At 51.1% G+C, this 19,832-nt stretch overlaps 2 protein-coding genes across 2 annotated transcripts in view; one reads left to right on the plus strand and one right to left on the minus strand.

Moving 5' to 3' along the window:
- The window catches only part of Bckdha (branched chain keto acid dehydrogenase E1 subunit alpha), a 36,512-nt gene extending 34,145 nt beyond the window's left edge, over positions 1-2,367 (minus strand). Inside the window, exon 1 of the mRNA XM_045134536.1 lies at positions 2,249-2,367. Coding sequence (XP_044990471.1) covers positions 2,249-2,356 — 108 coding nt within the window. The 5' untranslated portion in view covers positions 2,357-2,367. The remainder of the gene's footprint in view (positions 1-2,248) is intronic.
- Positions 2,368-2,827: 460 nt separating this feature from the next.
- Positions 2,828-14,779, plus strand: Exosc5 (exosome component 5). The gene is made up of 6 exons (XM_004670309.3): positions 2,828-2,981; positions 10,874-10,987; positions 11,333-11,454; positions 12,169-12,309; positions 13,559-13,648; positions 14,310-14,779. The coding sequence occupies exons 1-6, from the start codon at positions 2,873-2,875 to the stop codon at positions 14,400-14,402; spliced, it is 669 nt and encodes a 222-aa protein (XP_004670366.2). The 5' UTR covers positions 2,828-2,872; the 3' UTR covers positions 14,403-14,779.
- The last annotated feature ends 5,053 nt before the right edge of the window (positions 14,780-19,832 follow it).

A 19,832-nucleotide genomic window follows, 5' to 3' on the forward strand; every position in this document is an offset into this window, starting at 1 on the left:
GCTGGAGAGATGGCTTAGCAGTTAAGATGCTTGCCTGCGAAACCTAAGGACCCATGTTCTACTCTCCAGATCCCATGATAGCCAGATGCACAAAGGTGAGGCAAACACAAGGTTACACACATGCCCACTAGGTGGTGCAAATGTCTGCAGTTCAATCTCAGGGGCTGAGGCCCAGGCACATCAATTTTCTACCTCTCTTCTCTCTCTAAAATAAATAAATAAATAGAGGAATTAAATTTCTATGAATGGCTGGAAAGATGGCTTGGTGGTTAAAGGCACTAGCTTGCAAAGTCTGGCGGCATAGGTTCAATTTTCCCAGTACACACTTAAAGTCAGATGCACAAAGTGGCACATGCACCTGGAGCCCTTTTGTAACCATAAGAGGCCCTGGTGCATCCATTCTCTCACTCTCAAACAAGCAAAAAATATTTCATAAAAAGAGGAATTAAACTGCTATGAATGGCCGGGTGTGGTGGTGCACGCCTTTAATCCCCAGCACTAGGGAGGCAGAGGTAAGAGGATCGCCGTGAGTTCAAGGCCACCCTGAAACTACACAGTCAATTCCAGGTCAGCCTGGGCTACAGAGAGGCCCTCCCTCAAAAAAAACAAAAATAATAATAACAAATAAATAAATAAATAATATATATATATTCAAAACTGGACCCTTGGCAGGGTGTGGTGGTGCATGCCTTTATTCCCAGCACTCGGGAGGCAGAGGTAGGAGGAGCATCATGAGTTCAAGGCCACCATAAGACTACCGAGTGAATTCCAGGTCAGCCTGAGCTAGAGTGAGACCCCACCTTGAAAAAAAAAATTGGACCCTTCTGGATTCCTCCCTTTCCCTTTCTCCCTTCATGTATTCAACAAACACATACTGACCTCTTCTCTACAAAATCATCATCATCATCATCATCATCCACAAAACACAAAGTCCTTGCCTGGATTCTTCCATCAGGAGACAGAGGAATGATGTGAGTTTCTACTTACAAGTAGAATTAGGGATCAAGTTGTCAACCAATGCAAAACTCCACAAAAGGCCTGAGGTGTGCTATTTCCGCTGTCAAGGGTGATCTTTACTCAGAAGGAAGCCTACCTTACACAACCCCTGGGGTGTCCCTGTCACCCACGTCCGTCCCTCCTGCAGTGGCTCTAACCAGTGGAGGGGAGGCAACCATTGGGCAACTTCTCTTCCCACCCTCTCAAGGACCACAAGATTCTTCATTGCTTCTTTCTCTCCTGAGTACAATAAAATTCTTTCCTTGAGGGCTGACTCATCGGTTAAGGAGCTTCCCTGCAAAGCCAAAGGACCAGGATTCGATTCCCCACGACCCACATAAAGCCACATGAACAAAGCGGCGCACGCACGTGGAGTACCTTGGCAGTGGCTGGAGGCCCTGGCACACTCATTCTCTTTGTATCTGTTCTATTTCTCACTGCTTGCCAATATAGACATTATATGTGTGTGTGTGTATGTATAATTTTATCTTGCTTTTTCAAGGCAGAGTCTCACTCTAGCCCAGGCTGACCTGGAATTCACTATGTAGTCTCAGGGTGGCCTCGAACTCATGGCGATCCTTCTACCTCTGCCTCCCAAGTGCTGGGATTAAAGATGTGCACCACCATGCCTGGCTAATTTTTTTTTAATTATTTCCTAGGCTGGAGAGATGGCTTAGCGGTTAAGGCTTGCCTGCAATGCCTAAAGACCCAGGTTCAATTCTCCAGGTCTCATGCAAGCCAGATGCACATGGTGGCACACACATCTAGTATTCGTTTGCAGTGACTAGAGGCCCTGTCATGCCCATTCTCTCTCTCTAATGAATAAATAAAAACAAAATATTTTTTAAAAACTCTTTTTGGGCTGGAGAGATGACTTAGCGGTTAAGGCATTTGCCTGCGATGCCAAAGGACCCAGGTTCGATTCCCCAGGACCCACGCAAGCCATATGCACAAGGGGGCGCACAGGCATCTGAAGTTTGTTTTCAGAGGCTGGATGCCCTGGCGCGCCCATTCTCTCTCACTGCCTCTTTCCACTCTCGCTCAAATAATTAAAATGCCTTCCTTGGGTTCCAGTCAATGTAGTCTCTCATCAGTCTCTTCCCCTCTGTGGCTGTCATTCCTGCACATTCTACGGTGCTTCCTTCCCCACTACCCCCCCAACATCTTAAAATACCCTTTAAGTCTCCATCTCCTCTCTGGGAAAACCCTGTGTCTGGGAGCGGAGGTGGGGGGGGGGTGTCTCAGTACTTACACATCTAGCCAAGCCTCGAACCCACGGCCGCCGAAGCAGCAGGAGGGCAGCCTGGCCAAGGCCTCGGCTCGGCCCCCAAAGCTTCGCCGCAGACAGCGCCGCCGCCATATTGGATAACAACCCTTCGGCGCCCCGCCCCTCCCACAGGCTAGACTCAGGGCTGTCCCGGTGGGCGCCTGATTGAAATGTCAGCACAAATCCGCCAGCTTCCTACCGCTTCCCGTCCCACCGCGACCAAGACGTACAGGCGATGAGAATTACAATCGCAAACTCCACAAAATGACTCCAACCCCTCATCCATATCCGCACGCGTAACAGGCGGAGCCAAGGACACCCCGAATAGAGGGTCAGGTGTTTAGGACCCGGGGACCTTGAGTAGGATGTGCCCGGGCCAAGGCCCGCCCCCTATTTGCTATCGCCCAATGGCGTTGAGAGAGTTAGGGAGGCGGATGGGTGGGCGGAGCCAGATTGTTGGTAAACGCTGAGCCACGTGCTGGAGCCAATACAAATAGGGGCTGGAGTGGCGCATGCGCAGACGCTGCGCGGCGTGACGCTGCCTCGCGCACGCGCGCTGTGCTGCGAGGCGGAAGCTGGAGTGGGCGTCCCACGTGGGGGTCTGCGGCGATGGAGGTGGACGAGCCCAGCTCCCGGGCTCCTGGCTGTAGCCTGCGACACTTCGCTTGTGAACAGAACCTGCTATCCCGGCCCGATGGCTCCTCTTCCTTTCTTCAAGGTAAGAATTCAAAAGCCCGCACGCCACCCTCACATGCCTCAGGTGTGCTTACTTTTTATCTTAATTTATTTATTTGACAGAGAGAAAGAGGCGGATAGAAAATGGGCGCGCCAGGGCCTCCAACCACTACAAACGAACTTCAGCCGCGTGCGCCCCCTTGTTCAGCTGGCTGACGTGGGTCCTGGGGAATCGAACCTGGGTCCATTGGCTTTGAATACAAGCGCCTTAACCGCTAAGCCATCTCTCCAGCCCTACTTTTTATTTCATTTATTCATTTATTTGAGAGAGAAAGAGAAAGGGGGGGAAAAAAGGCAGGCATAAAGAATGAGTGAGCCAGGGCCTTCAGCCAATGCAAACGAACTCCAGACGCATGCGCCCCCTTGTGCATCTGGTTTACGTGGGTCCTCGGGAATCGAACCGGGGTCCTTTGGCGTTGTAGGCAAGCGCCTTAACCGCTGAGCCTCTCTCAGGCCTCATGTGTACTTGTTTTGAAGAGAATTAGGAAATATCCTTATCCGAGGTAGCAAAAGTACGCCTTTAATCCCAGCACTGCTGTGGGGGGAGGGGGGAGGGGATGGAGGCCACCCTGGAGCTACAAAGTAAATTTTAGGCTAGAAAAAAACTGTTTCTTCCCAGCACTCAGGAGGCAGAGGTAGGAGGATCGCCATGAGTTCGAGGCCACCCTGAGACTACTTAGGGAATTCCAGGTCAGCCTGGTGTGTGTGTATCAACTTTTTAATTTATTTTTATTTTTTATTTATTTGAGAGTAATAGACAAAGAGGCAGAGAGAGAGAATGGGCACTCCAGGGCCTCCAGCCCCTGCAAACGATCTGCAGACACATGCACAACCTTGTGTATCTGGCCTTTCGTGGGACCTGGAGAAAATCTAACCTGGGTCCTTGGGCTTTGCAGGCAAGTGCCTTAAAAAAATATATGTGTGGGGCTGGAAAGATGGTTTAGCGGTTAGGCACTTGCCTGTGAAGCCTAAGGATCACAGTTCAAGGCTCCATTCCCCAGGACCTACGTTAGTCAGATGCACAAGGGGGCACACGCGTCTGGAGTTTTTTTGCAGTGACTGGAGGCCCTGGCGCGCCCATTCTCTCTCTCTCTCTGCCTCTTTCTTTCTGTGTCTGTTGCTCTCAAATAAATAAATAAAAATAAATGAAAAAAACTTAAAATATGTGTGTGTATGTGTGTATATATACACACACACATATTTTTCCCCCTAAGTCTGACCTGGGTGAACATGGTGGTATATACCTTTAATCCCAGCACTCAGGAGGCAGAGGTAGGAGGAGGATCGCAGTGAAAGGCCAGCTTGAGACTACATAGTGAATTTCATGTCAGCCTGGGCTAGAATGAGATCCTATCTCCCAACAAAGAGAAAAAAAAGATAAAAGTTCTAAATCTGGGGCTGGAGAGATGGCTCGGCTGTTGAGGTGCTTGCATGCAAAGTCTAATGACCTGGGTTTGATTGTCCAGTACCTACGTATATAAAACTATCTACCAGACATGGTGGCGCACACCTTTAATCTGAGCACTTGGGAGTCAGAGGTAGGAGGATCATCGTGAGTTTGAGGCTACCCTGAGAATACATAGTGAATTCCAGGTCAGCCTGGGATAGAGTGAGACCCTACCTCAAAAAAAAAAAAAAACTATCTGTCTTTGTCTCTGTCAAATAAATATTTTTTGAAAGTTCTAAATCTGATGTAGTGTACTCCTTTCATGCCAACACTGTGGAGGTTGAGGTTGGAGGATCTCCATGAGCTCCAGGCCAGCCTGGAGCTGGGCTACAGTGATGCCCTTGCCCCAGAAAAAATCCAAACAAAATATAATTAAATTTAAGTAAAATAGAGCTGGAGAGATGGTTTAGCAGTTAAGGTGCTGGCCTGGGAAGCCTAATGACCCAGGTTCAATTCGCAGAACCTGTGCAAGCCAGATGCACACGGTGACACGCATCTGAAGTTCGTTTGCAGTGGCTGGAGGCCCTGGTGCACTTCACCCCCTACCCCCGTTCTCTTTCTCTCTCTCTCTCTCTCTCTCAGTAAAATTTTTTTTAATATTTTATTTTTATTTATTTAACAGAGAAAGAGGGAGGTTGAATTGGGCGCACCAGGGCCTCCAGCCACTGCAAACGAACTCCACATGCATGCGCCTGGCCAACATGGGTCCTGGGGAATTGAACCTGGGTCCTTTGGCTTTGCAGGCAAATGCCTTAACCACTAAGCCATCCCTCCAGCCCTCAATAAAAATTTTAAAAAATTTCCAGGTGTGGTGGCACACACCTTTAATCCGAGGACTCGGGAGGCAGAGGTAGGAGGATCGCCGTGAGTTTGAGGTCACCCTGAGACTACATAGTGAATTCCAGGTCAGCCTGGACTACCCTACCTCAAAAAAACAAAAAAATTAAATTAAGAAAAAGGGCTGGAGAGATGGCTTAGCGGTTAAGCGCTTGCCTGTGAAGCCTAAGGACTCCAGTTCTAGGCTCGATTCCCCAGGTCCCACATTAGCCAGATGCACAAGGGGGCGCACGTGTCTGGAGTTCGTTTGCAGTGGCTGGAAGCCCTGGCACGCCCATTCTCTCTCTCTCTCTATCTGTCTTTCTTCCTGTGTCTGTCGCTCTCAAATAAATAAATAAAAATTAAGAAAAAATTAAGAAAAAAAGAAGTGCTAACAAACACACACACACAGTGTTTCAGTGGTGAAAACAGGAGATCCAGAGTTCAAAGCCAGCTTCAGCTCTCTATTGATCTAAACCAGGACCTCGGCTCTCTTAGGTAGTATTCTGCCATGGAGCTGCATCTGCAGCTTCTTGGTGTTTTGAGACAAGGCCTTATTGTGAATGTAGCCCAGGCTGGCCTTGAACTTTGCTGTGTCCCCCAATATGGCTTCAAACTTGATTTTTTTTTTTTAAATATGTATTTCTAATTTACTTGAGAGCAACAGACAAAGAGGCAGATAGAGAGAGAATGGGTGTGCCTGTGGGGAATCGAGCCTCACACCTGGGTCCTTAGGCTTCACAGGCAAGCGCTTAACCCGCTAAGCCGTCTCTCCAGCCCAAACTTGATTTTTATATTTCATTTATTTATTTTGATCTTTCCTGGTCGGGTCTCTCTAACCCAGACTGCCCTGGAACTCACTGTATAGTCAGGGTGGCCAGCTTGATTGTTTTATTTAGTTTATTTGAGACAGACGAGGGCAGGCAGAGACTATGAGCACACCAGAGCGACCACCGCCAATGAGCTCCAGGTGCGTGGGCCGCTTTTTGCGTCTTGTTTTACGTAGGTACTGTGGAATCGAACCCAGGCCATCAGGCTCTGCTAGCAAGTGCCATTCAGCCCTGAGCCAGCTCCCCAGCCCTAGCTTCAGACTCGAAATTCTCCCATCCTGTCCTCCCCTCCCCAAGCGCTCTGCTCACGGGCAGGCGCCACCAGGCCAGGCTTCCCTCATTTCTAATTAACTCCTGCAGTGACTCTGACCACAGACCAAACAGGGGCTTGAGGCTCTGTGGAGTTTTCGTTTGTTTCTGCCCATACAGCTACAGCTGGGTCTTTGCATGTTAGGGGAGCATTCGACCACGGAGCCCCGTCCCCAGCCCCAGAACTTTCTCTCCTCCCTCCACACCGCCGACGGTGAGCCCCTGTGTATTTGTGACAGTCAGCATGGGAGCTCTGAGGCGCATGGTGCCTGCTCCCCAGTGTTTTTTCTTTTTAATATTTTATTTATTTATTTATTTGACAGAGAAAGAGGGAGGGGGAGAGAGAGAATGGGCTCACAGGGGCTTCCAGCCACTACAAACAATGCTTGCACCCTCTTGGTGCATCTGGCTAACGAGGGACTTGAACTTGGGTCCATTGGCTTTGCAGGCAAGCTAAGCCATCCCCCTCCAGCCCTGCTCCCCACTTTTGAACAGTTCAGCAGTGTTCAGTTAGGAACATGGGAGAAAGGACCTTGCCATCAGAACTTGCTTGGGTCTCCCCTGTCACTCCACCGTACAGTTTGTTAGCGTGGCGTGGCAAGCCACTGCATTAATAGCTGGCCACCATCACTCTCTCCGTGAACTGGAGACCACATGAAAGGGCATGAGCGCGCTCGTGATCTGGCCTGTGAGGCAGCGTGCAATTAGACGTGCGAGCCGGGGTTGTGCGGTCACTGTGTCTGTCATGGCCCGAGACACGTGGAAGCCATTAATTGAGTCCAGTGTGGTCATCCTGTGGGTGGCCTCTCTGAGACCCACAGAAGTTAGAACCATAGCAAAGCCAGGAAGAGGCTTCTCGCCTGCTCGGCAAATCCACATGCCTCTTTTTTTTTTTTGGGGGGGGGATGTGTAGGGGCATGTATGTATGATTTGCGGGGGGGGGGCGGTTGTGGTCAGTGTTGGGTGTCTTCCTCAACTGATTGCCATTTTATTTTTTAAATATTTTTAAGAGATTTATTTTATTTATTTTAGAGACAGAAAGGGAGAGAATGGGTGGGCCAGGCCCTCTAGCCACTGCAAACAAACTTCAGACACATGCGCCACCTTGTGCATCTGGCTTACGTGGGACCTGGAGGATCAAGCCTGGGTCCTTAGGCTTTGCAGGCATGTGTCTTAAGCCATCTCTGTAGCTGTTAACTCTTAACTATTTTTTTTAACTTCTTTGGTATTTATGAGAGAAATGATGAGAATTGGCGCGCCAATACCTCCAGACATTGCAGCCAGACTCCAGACACGTGCACCATCTTGTGCACACGTGCAGCCTTGCGTGCTTGCATCACCTCGTGCGTCTGGCTTACGTGAGATGTGGAGACTCGAATGTGGGTCCTTAGGCTTCACAGGCAAGTGCCTTAATTGCTAAGACATCTCTTCAGCCACAAAAAAGAGAGGGAAAGGGCTGGAGAGATGGCTTAGCAGTTAAGGCGTTTGCCTGTAAAGTCAAAGGACCCAGGTTCGATTCCCCAGGACCCACATTAGCCAGATGCACAAGGGGGCACATGTGTCTGGAGTTGGTCTGTAGTGGCTGGAGGCCGTGGCACACCCATTCTCATTCTCTCTCTCTTCCCCTCTTTCTCTCTGTCAAATAAATAAATAAAATATTAGAGAGAGAGAGGATGAGAACATCAGTGCCTCAAAACCACTGCAAACCAACTCCAGATACATGTTGCCACTTTGTGCATCTGGCTGTATGTGGGTGCTGAGGAAAACCCAGGCCAAGCTAGGCATGGTGGCACTTGCCTTTAATCCTAGCACTCTGGAGGCAGAGATAAGAGGATCACCGTGAGTTTGGGGGCCACCCTGAGACTACATAGTGAATTCCAAACAGGCCAGGGGGCTTTGCAGGCAATTACATTTAAGCGGCTGAGCCTGCTCTCCAGCCCCACTTTGGTTTTTCTAAGTAGGGTCTCGCTCTAGCCCAGGCTGACCTACAACTCTCAATGATCCTCCTACCTCTGCCTCCTGAGTGCTAGAACAGAAGGCATGCTACACCTCACCGGGCTCTTGCTTTCTCTCTCCCTCCCCCCCCCCCTTCTTTCTTTCTTTTCTTTGCTTTCTTTCGAGACAGTCTCTCACTGAATTCAGGGCTTACCAATTGGGCTTAACAACTCAGCCAGCAAGCTCTGAGGATCCTTCTGTCTCCACCTCCCCACTGCTGAGATTACAGGTGGGACAGCCTTACATGGCTGGGGTTGCAACCTGGGCAGATTTAGGTCCCCATGCTTGAATGGTAGTGCTTGACCCACTGGTCACTCTCCAGCGCCGAGGTTTCTTGGTTTCTGCTGTTTCGTTCTTTGCTTTTCTGAGATAGGATTTCACGTCACCCAGGCTGATCTTAATCTCACTATGTAGCCAAGGATTCCAAGGTTCTGGGAATCTGGTGTGAGATGCCTGGTCCAGGTCCTTTCCTTGGGGATCTGTGCTCCTGCAGACCTGAGGGAAGGGTGTTGGGATGGGGGAGCATCTCTCGGGAACCACTCGTGTTGGAGTTACTGGTAGATGAGGGGGTAGCTCAGTAGTAGAGCTCTTGTTTACGTATGCACAAGGCCTCAACTCAATGAGAGATACCTGGGGGGCAGAGTTATTCTTGGGCTGGAGAGAGGGCTCAGTGGATAAGGCACTTGCCTTCAGACCCTAGCAACCTAAGTTCAGTTCCCCATTACCCATGTGAAGCCAGATGTACAAAGGGGCTCATGCATCTGGAGTTTGTTTGCAGTGGTTGGAAGCCTTCCTGTTGCACACATTCTGTCTGTCTTTCTCCTCTCTGCTTGTATATAAACAAATAAAGTATTTTTTAAAATTACTATTGGAGCCAGGTGTGGTGGTGCATGCCTTTAATCCCAGCACTTGGGAGGCAGAGGTTGGAGGATATCCATGAGTTCGAGGCCACCCTGAGACTACATAGTTAATTCCAGGTCAGCCTGGGCCAGAGTGAGACCCTACCTCAAAAAAACTTAAAAAAAAAAAAAATTACTCTTGGGTCTGGAGAGATGGCTTAGCCATTAAGGCATTTGCCTGTAAAGCCTAAGGATCCAGATTCGATTCTCCAGGTCCCGTGTAAGCCAGATGCACAAGGTGGCACATGCATCTGGAGTTGGTTTGCAGTAGCTGGAGTCCCTGGTGTGCCCATTCTCCATCTCTCTCTGTGTCTCTCTAATAAATAAATAAAAATAAATCTTAAAAAAAATAATGTTGCTGGGCTTGGTGGTGTACACCTTTAATCCCAGCACTCAGGAGGCAGAGGTAGGAGACTCACAGTGACTTCAAGACCACCCTGAAACTACATAATGAATTCCAGGTCAGTTTGGACTAGAGTGAGACCCTACCTCAAAAAAAAAAAAAAAAAAAGCTGGGCATGGTGGCGCACGCCTTTAATCCCAGCACTTGGGAGGCAGAGGTAGGAAGATTATGGTGAGTTTGAGGCCAGCCTGAGACTACACAGTGAATTCCAGGTCAGCCTGGAGTAGAGTGAGACCGTACCTTGAAAAACCAAAAACAAAAACAAAAAAATAAACTGCTAACAAAAGTCTATTCTGTATGCTGTATTGATTTTATTTTTATTTATTTTTTATTTTATTTTTTCAAGGTAGGGTCTCACTTTAGCCCAGGCTGACTTGGAATTCGCTATACAGTCTCAGGGTGGCCTCAAACTCACAGCGATCCTCCCACTCTGCCTCCCGAGTGCTGGAATAAAGGTTTTTCTATTTATTTATTTTGAGGTAGGGTCTCACTCTAGCCCAGGCGGACCTGGAATTCGCTATATCGTTTCAGGGTGGCCTTGAACTCAGCAATCCTCCTACCTCTGCCTCCTTAGTGATGGGATTAAAGGAATGCACCACCACGCCTGCCTTATTTTATTTTTTAGAGAAAGAAAGGCAGATAGAGAATGGGCACACCAGAGCCTTCAGCCTCTGCAAATGAACTTCAGGCGCGTGCACTACCTTGTGCATCTGACTTACATGGGTCCTGGGGAATCTAACCTGGGTCCTTTGGCTTTGCAGGCAAACATCTTAACTGTTAAAACCACCTCTCCAGCCCTGTTCCTAATGTTCTAAGTGTACTGTGTCTTCTTACTTTACTGTCTTTTTTTGTTGTTGTTGCGGAAGATGGAACTCAGAGCCTCCCATATAGCGGGCAAGCACTCTGGCGCTGAACCGTACCCTCCTGTCCTGGACTGTGTTATTTGACCCTCACGGAAGTGCTAGGAGGAATGTTGCATGGTTGTCCCTATTTTTCATGTGGGGAAGCCAAGAAGGGAAGGGAAGTGGGTACTGGAAGAGTCTTTGCCCGCAAGTGGCAAAAATGCCACGGGGAGCCTTAGCCTTCCCACATCTGTGCCACTTTCTGTGCCACATGTTGGGCCCCAGAAGGTGACGTGACCCAGGGTAGCTGAGGCGTCTCCTGCTGTCTCCCCAGGTGACACGTCCGTGCTGGCTGGAGTGTACGGACCGGCAGAGGTGAAGGTCAGCAAGGAGATCTTCAACAAGGCCACACTCGAAGTGATCCTGAGACCCAAGAGTGGGCTCCCCGGTAACGGAGGCCGCCGCACAGGGCCCTGAGGCCCAGTCTGTCTCCCAGCCCTTCTTGCTCGCTGCGACCTCCCCCTTTCTGTCTCCACCTCACCTCTGTCCTTTAACCTTTCACCCCTCTCTTCCGTGTCATGGGCCAGGCCTTCTGGGGTGAGCATGGGCGGGCACTGACCAATGGCATGGGCACATGCGAGCGTTCCTCCCCAGAGTGGCTGGGTGAGGTGGCTGGTCTCGGGCTCTTCCTGCCTCACCCTGGGAGTGTTGGCCAGCCCAGCCCAAGTCTCCCGCTGCGGGTGGAGTAGGAGAGGAAGAGGAGCCTGACGCCCGCCGCCCCTTGTCCCCTCAGGCGTGCCAGAGAAGAGCCGCGAGCGGCTGATCAGGAGCACGTGTGAGGCGGTGGTGCTGGGCGCCCTGCACCCCCGCACCTCCATCACCGTGGTGCTCCAGGTGGTCAGCGACGCCGGCTCCGTATCCTTGCCTGGCCCCTCGCGGCCTCCCGTGCGGTGGTCCTGCGACGTTGAGTCACGTGGTCCGCAGCACAGGTAGTCAGCGCAGTGGTCATTCCCATCAAGAGGCACACCTGAGGCAGGTGTGTGTTCTTGGGTTGTCATTCCTGGTGGTGAAACATTGGCCCAGAGAGAAGTGGCATGCCTACTCAAGGGCACACAACCAGGAGGCAGGCTCAAGCTTAGTCCTGTGGTGCCCGAGTTCTGGCTTTCGGTTCCTGGGGAGCCCTGCGCGGGCAGAGTTTCACCTGCTGTGATAGCTGCCTGCTAGGTTCCCGGTGTCTCCCTGTGCTGTGACCCGGGGAGGAGCTCTCTCCGTGGGTTTAACGTATTTGAGTGTGTGTCCGTGAACTATCCTGATCCCACTCGACATGGGAGACTGGCCATCAGCAAAAGGCGCTTGCTCGAGCTTACGTGCTGAGAGCTGGCAAGGCCCTGTGTGCAACAGCAGTTACGTGAGCCCAGACCACTTAGCAGTCCTGCCACAGCGCCGGTCTGTGATCGGCCAGTGATGCCTGCCACAGGCATCGTGCTCTGCTGGCCAGAGCTCTTACCCATCCGGCCACACTACTGCCCTGTGGTCATTCAGTGACGTCTGCCACAGGCAACAGTGGAAGTGTGGGCATGGCCAGCCCCATAGTGAATATTCTCCTTAACCAATGCACGTGGTGCCCAGCTCCTGGCTTGTTGCCTGAATGCCGCCTGTATGGCACTGGTGGATGCAGGTGTGCCCATGCGAGCCCTCTTTTGTGGGGTCACCTGTGCCCTGGACTCTGACGGGACCCTCATGCTGGACCCCACGGCCAAGCAAGAGAAGGTAGGTATGGAGGTTGTGGCAGCGAAGGGGCTGTGGCCGGGCACGCGCAGCCGTCTCCTGGCCTTGCTTCTCAGCGGGTCACTGGGCTCCTGCCGCTCTTGGTCCCAGCCGGCAGGCTGTGCTCTGTGGGTCCAGCTTCAGGTGCTCGAAACATGAGCCAGACAAGGACTCGCCTGGTTCCTGAAGGGTCAGAGGTGTGCTGGACCCCCACCCCAGCACCACTGAGATCTCCCTGGCCGTCTCTCAGCCCCTCCCCGTTCCGCACAGTGGCTCTGTCCTGCCCGGCCAGCGGTCAGCGTGAGACCGTTAAGCAAAAGGAAATACAAGCGCGTCGTCCTCTGCCCGGGTTCACAGAGTCCCCGAGTTCTCCCGTGCCTGGCAGGTGCCATCCTGGGCAAAGCAGCCAGGGAGTCGGGCACCACTGGGCTGCTTGTGAGGGAGGGGATTTCGTGGTGAGGCCTTGGTGGCGACAGCGTTGGAAGAGCCAGAAAAGGAAAGAGATGGAGCTAGAGGCCCGATCCTTCCACTGGCCCAGGCTGCACACCCAGCCCGCCCTGTGCTGTGCTCCGCGGCTGTGACAGTCCGTGCCAGTTGCGCACTAATCCATCATGTCTGCCACGGGCGCAGCAGCTGCCCTTGTGGGAGTGCGGTGCAGGTGCTTCTGCGACGTCCGCCGGGCCTGACGGGTGCAGGGAGCGGGGTGCAGCCAACAGCCATCGTTTTCTCGTGGCTTACACTTGGTAGTTCCGTGGCAGAGCAGGCTGGCGGCGGAGCCGTCACTGTCGCATCCTCGGGCACTGGATGCCAGCTAACTCCCTCTCACGCAGACCAGGAGCCCAGCTCCTGGCACAGTGCTGTCCGCCTTTAGGGTGGGCGTCCCCTCTCAGCCTGGTCTAGAAATTCCCTCACAGCCGTACCCAGAGATTGGTATCCGCGGTGACTATCAGGTTGACGACCTGGACGAGCCATCAGTGGCTCCTCACACCCCGCCAGTACAGTGGAGGCCCCGGGGGAAGGGGAGCCTGTGTCTAACCAGCACCGTCTGCTCTAGGGGACATTGTGGGCAAAACGGGGGGGGGGGTGTGTGGCATGAGGGGCTGAGGAGATGGCTTTGTCATTAAATGCTCTTGCTCATAAAGCCTGCCAGCTAAGGGGTGTGAGAAGCGGTTCTGCAAAGGAGGGATCACCGCTGGCTGTGGGCACAGGAGGGCCCTCGCCCCTCCCCCCACTACTTTCTCCTTCTCCCCAGGAGGCCCGAGCCGTCCTCACGTTTGCTCTGGACAGTGTGGAGCAGAAGCTGTTGATGTCCACCACGAAGGGGCTCTATTCCGATGCCGAGGTGCCAGTGTGGGGTAGGGAGTGTGGGATCTAGAACCTTCCCTCCCACCCGGCCTGTGTAGCTCTGCCCTCTGCCTGAGAAGCTCAAGGCCCTTCCCTGCTTCCCTCTAACGAAGAGGGCGTTTTAAGCCGGGCACTGGGGAGGCAGAGGTGGGGGGATCACTTGTGAGTCCAAGGCCAGCCTGCGACTGCATAGTGAATTCCAGGTCAGCCTGGGCTAGAGCAGGTAGGGTTGCCAGCACAGCTTGCTGTCACCCAGATTTTTGGATTTCCAAGAAACAAGCTCATTAAAAATGTAGGCCACATGTTCTCTAAGGGCGCTTCCAACCTGGCTGTCCTGTGAATCTATACCCATATGGCAGTAACTTTTTGAGATCTCGAACTGCATAGCTCTTAAGATAAGATGTGGGTAGTAGATCTGCCTGTCACCTCCGTACTGGGGCGGCTGAGAGCAAGAAGATTGTTCAAGGCCAGCCGGGCCCGCAGGGTGAGGCCGGGAGTCAGGAAGAGAGCACTTGGGAAGGGAAAGTCATTCTGCTGCCCACCCTCCCCTGGGGTGATGAGGCGTGTTGGGGTGGGGGCACACTGCCCTCGGTCAGGAAGTGGGCACAGGTGGGTACGGGCGCAGGTGGCTGTGGCTCTGACGGCCTCTCCTCCCGCAGCTCCAGCAGTGCCTGGCCGCAGCCCAGGCGGCCGCGCAGCACGTCTTCCGCTTCTTCCGGGAATCGCTGCAAAGGCGTTACTCCAAGAGCTGAGGCAGGTCGGGGCACGGCGCCCGCCCGCAGCAGCCAGCTCCCGGCCTTGGCTCTGTCCACGTGCCTGTGTGGCAATAGAGGTTTCTGTGCCAGGCTCGGTTAGGGGACTCGGGACAGGCCTGGCTCCTGAGAGCCGCGGGGCTGAGTGGGAAGCGTTAGAGGGGCGCAGCGGGGCTGAGTGGGCCCGGTGGTTAGTGGCTTTCACCCTCACAGCCTGTCTGGCCTGCGTTCGGTTCCCAGGTATCTGTGTAAAGCCAGATAGAAAAAAGTAGCCCATGCGTCTGATGTGTGTTTGCAGTGGCAAGAGGCCCTGGCGTGTCTGTACGTGCACACACACACACACAAGCGTGTGCGGAAATAAAGGATGCTCAGCCCTACTGAATGAATAAATCAGCGTCCATTCATTCCAGCCTCTGGCAAAAACGTACTCCTCGCCCTTGCTGAGTGCTCAGAAACCTGCAGGGAGCACCGCCCCCAGGTGCCATGTCCCAGGGGTTGGAGCTGAGGCTAGACAGAAAAATGGCATTCGTTAGGTGCTGATAAGTGTGACAAAAATGAAAGCCAGCAGCAGCAGTTACGGCACTTCCTACCCAGCACCCACGTGAAGCCAGATGCACAGAGTGCTGCGTGAATCTGGAGTTCCTTTGCAGTGGCTTACTACAGGCCCTGACGTGCCCATTCTCTCTCTCTCCTTGCAAATAAATAAAATAGTTTTAACAAAGAACATCAAAATAAGAGAGACTGGCTGAGAGGGGGAGGGGACATGATGGAGAACGGCAATTCCAGGACAGCATGGACCAGAATGAGACCCTACCTTGAGAAAAAGAAAAGGCAATCTGCCTCAAAAAAAAAAAAAAAAAAAAGTAAAATAGGGCTGGAGGGGATGGTTTAACGGTTAAGCACTTGCCTGTGAAGCCTAAGGGCTCTGGTTCAAGGCTTGATTCCCCAGGACCCATGTAAGCCAGATGCACAAGGTGGCACATGCATCTGGAGTTCATTTGCAGTGGCTGGGGTCCCTGGCGGGCCCTTTATCTATTTGCCTCTTTCCTTGTCACTCTCAAACAAATAAATAAAATAAACATTCCCTGTGTGTGCTTCTCTAACTCTCAAAACTTTTTTAAAAAGTAAAATACGGGCTGGAGGGATGGTTAACCCATGTTAGCCAGATGCACAAGGGAGCACACGCGTCTGGAGTTCGTTTGCAGTGGATGGAGGCCCTGGTATGCCCACTCATTCTCCTCTTTCTCTGTCAGATTTTTTTTTTTTTTTTAAGTAAAATAAAACCAAGCTGGGCACCACACCTTTAATCTCAGCACTTCAGAGGTAGGGAGATTGCTGTGAGTTTGAGGCCACCCTGAGACTATATAGTGAATTCCAGGTTAGCCTGGGCTAGGGTGAGACCCTACCTCGAAGAACCAAAATAGAAGACGGGACGGAAGTTTTAGAGAGTGTGGTTGGCAAATTAAGTGTATCAAGACACTGTCAGGGGCCTGGAGGAGGAAGTGGTGTGAATTGTGTTAAAAGGGGGAGAGCGCAGGGCATGGTGGCACACTCCTTTAATCCCAGCACTTGGGAGGTATAAGTAAGAGGATTGCTGTGAGTTCAAGACCCCCCTGAGAGTACATAGTGATTTCCAGGTCAGCCTGGGCTAGGGTGAGGCCCTGCTTTCAATTAAAAAAAAAAAGTGGGGGGCGGTGGCGGGGGAGGGTCCGAGCAGAGGGTATGGGTGGAGTGCAGACAGGTTGCAAGAAGCAGGTACAACCCCACGGGGCCCTGTGGGTCGTAGGTGGCATCTGAAGTGCTGCCCCCAGCACCCGTGAGGTCATTGTCCCCTTTTATTTTTCGAGATAGGGTCTCTAGCTCAGGCGGACCTGGAATTCACTATATAGTCTCAGGGTGGCCTCCAACTCCTAGCGATCCGCCTACCTGTGTCTCCCGAGCGCTGGGATTAAAGGCGTGCGCCACCCACACCCACTTGGGAAGGTATTTTCTTCATTCAGATCCATCACCTGGCATTGAACACACTAACCTGCTTGGATGTTCCTTGGTGGCCTCAGGCCTACTCACAAGCCCTGACTGTGCGCTTCCCTGAGCACTGGGAAGATGTGGTTCACCTTGCCTGGTGCCAACCAGCACTTTGCTCTTTCCTGAAGGATGCCTCCTTGACAGGGCCTGGTTGGCTGTGATTTCGGGGAGTCGCCAGGGAAACGGGACCTAGGTCTGTGGAGGATTTGACCTGCCAGGACTTTCTGAGGGGCTGAGGAGGTGGCTTAGTGATTAAAGGCGCTTGGTTGCAAAGTCTAATGACCCAGGTTCAATTTCCCAGTGACCACATAAAGCCACATAGATGTACAAAGTGGCATATGCATCTGAAGTTCACTTGCAGTGCCGGAGGCCCTGGTACACACACACAAAAAAAAATGAATAAATGAATATATGTGTGTGTGTGTAAAAGAAGTCAGGTGTACCGGACAGTTTCTTGGTTTTGTTTGGTGATTTTAGAATTTGGACCAAGGGGGCTGAGGGTATGGCTCAGCAGTTTAAAATTTTGAACCAAGAGTTCTGGGTAAGATGGTGGCATACCAGCTCTTATGCCCAGTTCTCGGCACCCCCAGAACCAAACGTGTATGCAAGGACAAGGAGCTTTAATTCGGGTTTAAGCTCAGTCTCTTGACTTCACCAACTCAGTGGATCCGTACAAGGGCCCCGAGTAGCGGGAGGGTAGGATTTTTATAGGGATTTGAACATAGAAGAAGGGAATGGTACATGATTGGTTGATTTAAACAGTTACTCTCTGGTTGGTTTAGGATTTTGGCGGGCTGGAGCTAGGGGAATTGAGCTCATCCAGGACTACAGGAATGTCTCATGACTTCAGGACTGTATGGCATAATGTATGGCATAACCGGTTAAACTGTTAAGCCTACCCTTACGGCAAGGTCGGCGGGCCGGAGCTAGGGGAACTGAACTTTATGACTTCAGGAATGTATGGCATGATCAGTTTCCAGTATCTGTTAGGCCCATCCTTAGCAGAAGATAAAACACTTAGATCTTGCTGGGAAACAGAAACTTAGGCCTACTGAGGACTCTGAAGCCTGTCATGGCGTCCATATGGTTCCGGGGTCCTTCACCAGCCACACCAAAGCAGCCTAGGGAGGGAAATAAACGGAAACACAGCAAAAATACATTCTTCTGAAAAGTGAAGGTATAGCCGAGTGTGGTGGCGCACGCCTCTGATCCCAGCACTCTCGGAGGCACAGGGAGAGGGATCAACAGGAGTTCGAGGCCATCCTGAGACTACATAGTGAATTCCAGGTCAGCCTGGACCAGAGTGAGACCTACCTCACAAAAAAAGAAAAAAGTGAAGGTAAATAAGTTATTATGAACCACAGCAGAGAGGCAGGAGAGACCCAAGATCTTCCAGAAAGGAGGAAACCGGCCAGAATCCCGCCACGGCACCAGCAGTCCGGAACTGCCTGTGCAGAGCGGCTGGAGCAGAAACGGGGTGAGGGGATTTTCAGCTCACACCAACCTCCTTGCAACGCAAGAAACCTGGAAGGGAAGATTCCAGAGACCAGCTGAGCAGCTGCAAAAGGAGATACAAGCGGGACCCGCTGAGCATATCCGATGCAACTCCAGGCACCCTGCAAGGCTTCCCATCCCCCAACTATCAGGGCTGTGAGCATAGGTAGAACTCATTCACCCCTGGGTGCCCAGCAACGAGAGGGACCAAGGTGGGCACTCAGCATGGGTGAGATTGAAGCCATCCAAAAAGGTAACAGAGCCGATTTGTACAAAGCCAGATACATAGGCCGGCACTGGAAGTGTTTGGCTCCCTTTCCATGTCAGGAAAGGATATGTATTACGTTTGACTGATAACAGTCCTGGTTGGCTTTACCCTTCCTAAATAAGCTGTATTTTGGTGTTGACTGCTGATGCATTTGACATTTCCTGATTTTTAGGGCTTTTGTCTTTTTCTTAAGTCACTCTTGGGGGCAGGGGCTGACCGGCCCCAGGTTGATTTAGAACCCTTTCAAACTAGAAATCTCAACCTCCCAGTTGATAGGATTAAAGGTGTGGGGCAACACACACCCTCGGGGACTTTGGCTTTACTAGATTATCTGTTTAGTTTAATCCCCAAGCTTGTATACGCAGTGTTTTTTGTTGGTTTCAACAAGGTCTTTCTTATTTTTAAGATTTATTTTTATCTTCATTTATTTATTTATTACAGACAGACAGAGGGGTAACGAGAGAGAAAAACTGAGAATGAGTGTGCCGAGGCCTCCACCCACTGCAAAAGAACTCCAGATGCATGTGCCACAATATGCATCTGGCTTACGTGGGACTTGGAGAATCAAACCAGGGTCCTTAGGCTTCGCAGGCATGCGTCTTAACCACTAAACTGTCTCTCCAGTCCTCTGTGCTGGTTTTGATTGAATGTCTATACTGGTTAGTTGAATTTTAGAATTTGCCAGTAATTTACTTCACCCAGTCTACTACAACACTTGAATAGCAGACATACTCAACACCCAGGGTAAATTCTGCTGTTTCTCTTGGAGTATAAAAGCTACACCTGACACCTTAAACCCCAACACTGAAGACATATAAAGTCCGTTTTATACAGCCAAGAACACTGCAGATAATTAGAAAACACAAACATCAAATTAACTCAAGATGCAAAAATCTCCTTGTTATAATACAAAGAAACAAAAAAAAAATCAAGATAATACACTTGCACCAAAAATTATAAACCCATCAGAAATGACCTCCAGTGAGACTACTTTAGATGAAATGCCTGACAAAGATTTTTTTAAAGATGATTATATACAGTCAGTTGTGGTGGCACACGCCTTTAATCCCAGCACTTGGAAGGCAGAGGTAAGAGAATTGCTGAAAATTCAAGGCCACCCTGAGACTACATAGTGAATTCCAGGTCAGGCTAAGCTAGAGTGAGACCCTACTTTTGCGAAGGGGAGAAAAACACTATATATTTGCAGAAATCAAAGGAATCAAAGAAGAAAACCAACTCCTGAAGGAATCCCAAGAGAAGGCAGGAAAACAACTTAATGAAATATGGAGGTCAGCTGGGTGTGGTGGTGCCACACCTTTAATCCCAGCACTCAGGAGGCAGAGGTGGGAGGACTCAGGAGGCAGAGGTAGGAGGATCGCCATGAGTTCAAGACCAAGACCACCCTGAGAATGCAGAGTGAATTCCAGGTCAGCCTGAGCTAGAATGAGACCCTACCTCAAAAGTCCAAAATAAATAAATAAGGAGGTCAATACAAAATATGAGTAAGGAAATAGAAATAATAATAAAAAAATACCAATCAGAAATACTAGAAATGAGCCTTTAATCCCAGCACTCAGGAGGCAGAGGTAGGAGGATTGCCATGAGTTCGAGGCCACCCTGAGACTCCATAGTTAATTGCAGGT

This window comes from Jaculus jaculus, chromosome 14 (genome assembly GCF_020740685.1).
Source record: "Jaculus jaculus isolate mJacJac1 chromosome 14, mJacJac1.mat.Y.cur, whole genome shotgun sequence".
In the NCBI taxonomy this organism is placed as follows: domain Eukaryota; kingdom Metazoa; phylum Chordata; class Mammalia; order Rodentia; family Dipodidae; genus Jaculus; species Jaculus jaculus.

What these genes read in the sequence shown, in the direction of transcription:
- Exosc5 (XM_004670309.3), top strand. Translation starts at nt 2,873, where the DNA reads ATGGAGGTGGACGAGCCCAGCTCCCGGGCTCCTGGCTGTAGCCTGCGA. An exon ending in ACCCAAGAGTGGGCTCCCCG is followed by an intron (nt 10,988 to 11,332) that starts GTAACGGAGGCC and finishes TTGTCCCCTCAG; the next exon opens with GCGTGCCAGAGAAGAGCCGC. An exon ending in TGGTCAGCGACGCCGGCTCC is followed by an intron (nt 11,455 to 12,168) that starts GTATCCTTGCCT and finishes CGTGGTGCCCAG; the next exon opens with CTCCTGGCTTGTTGCCTGAA.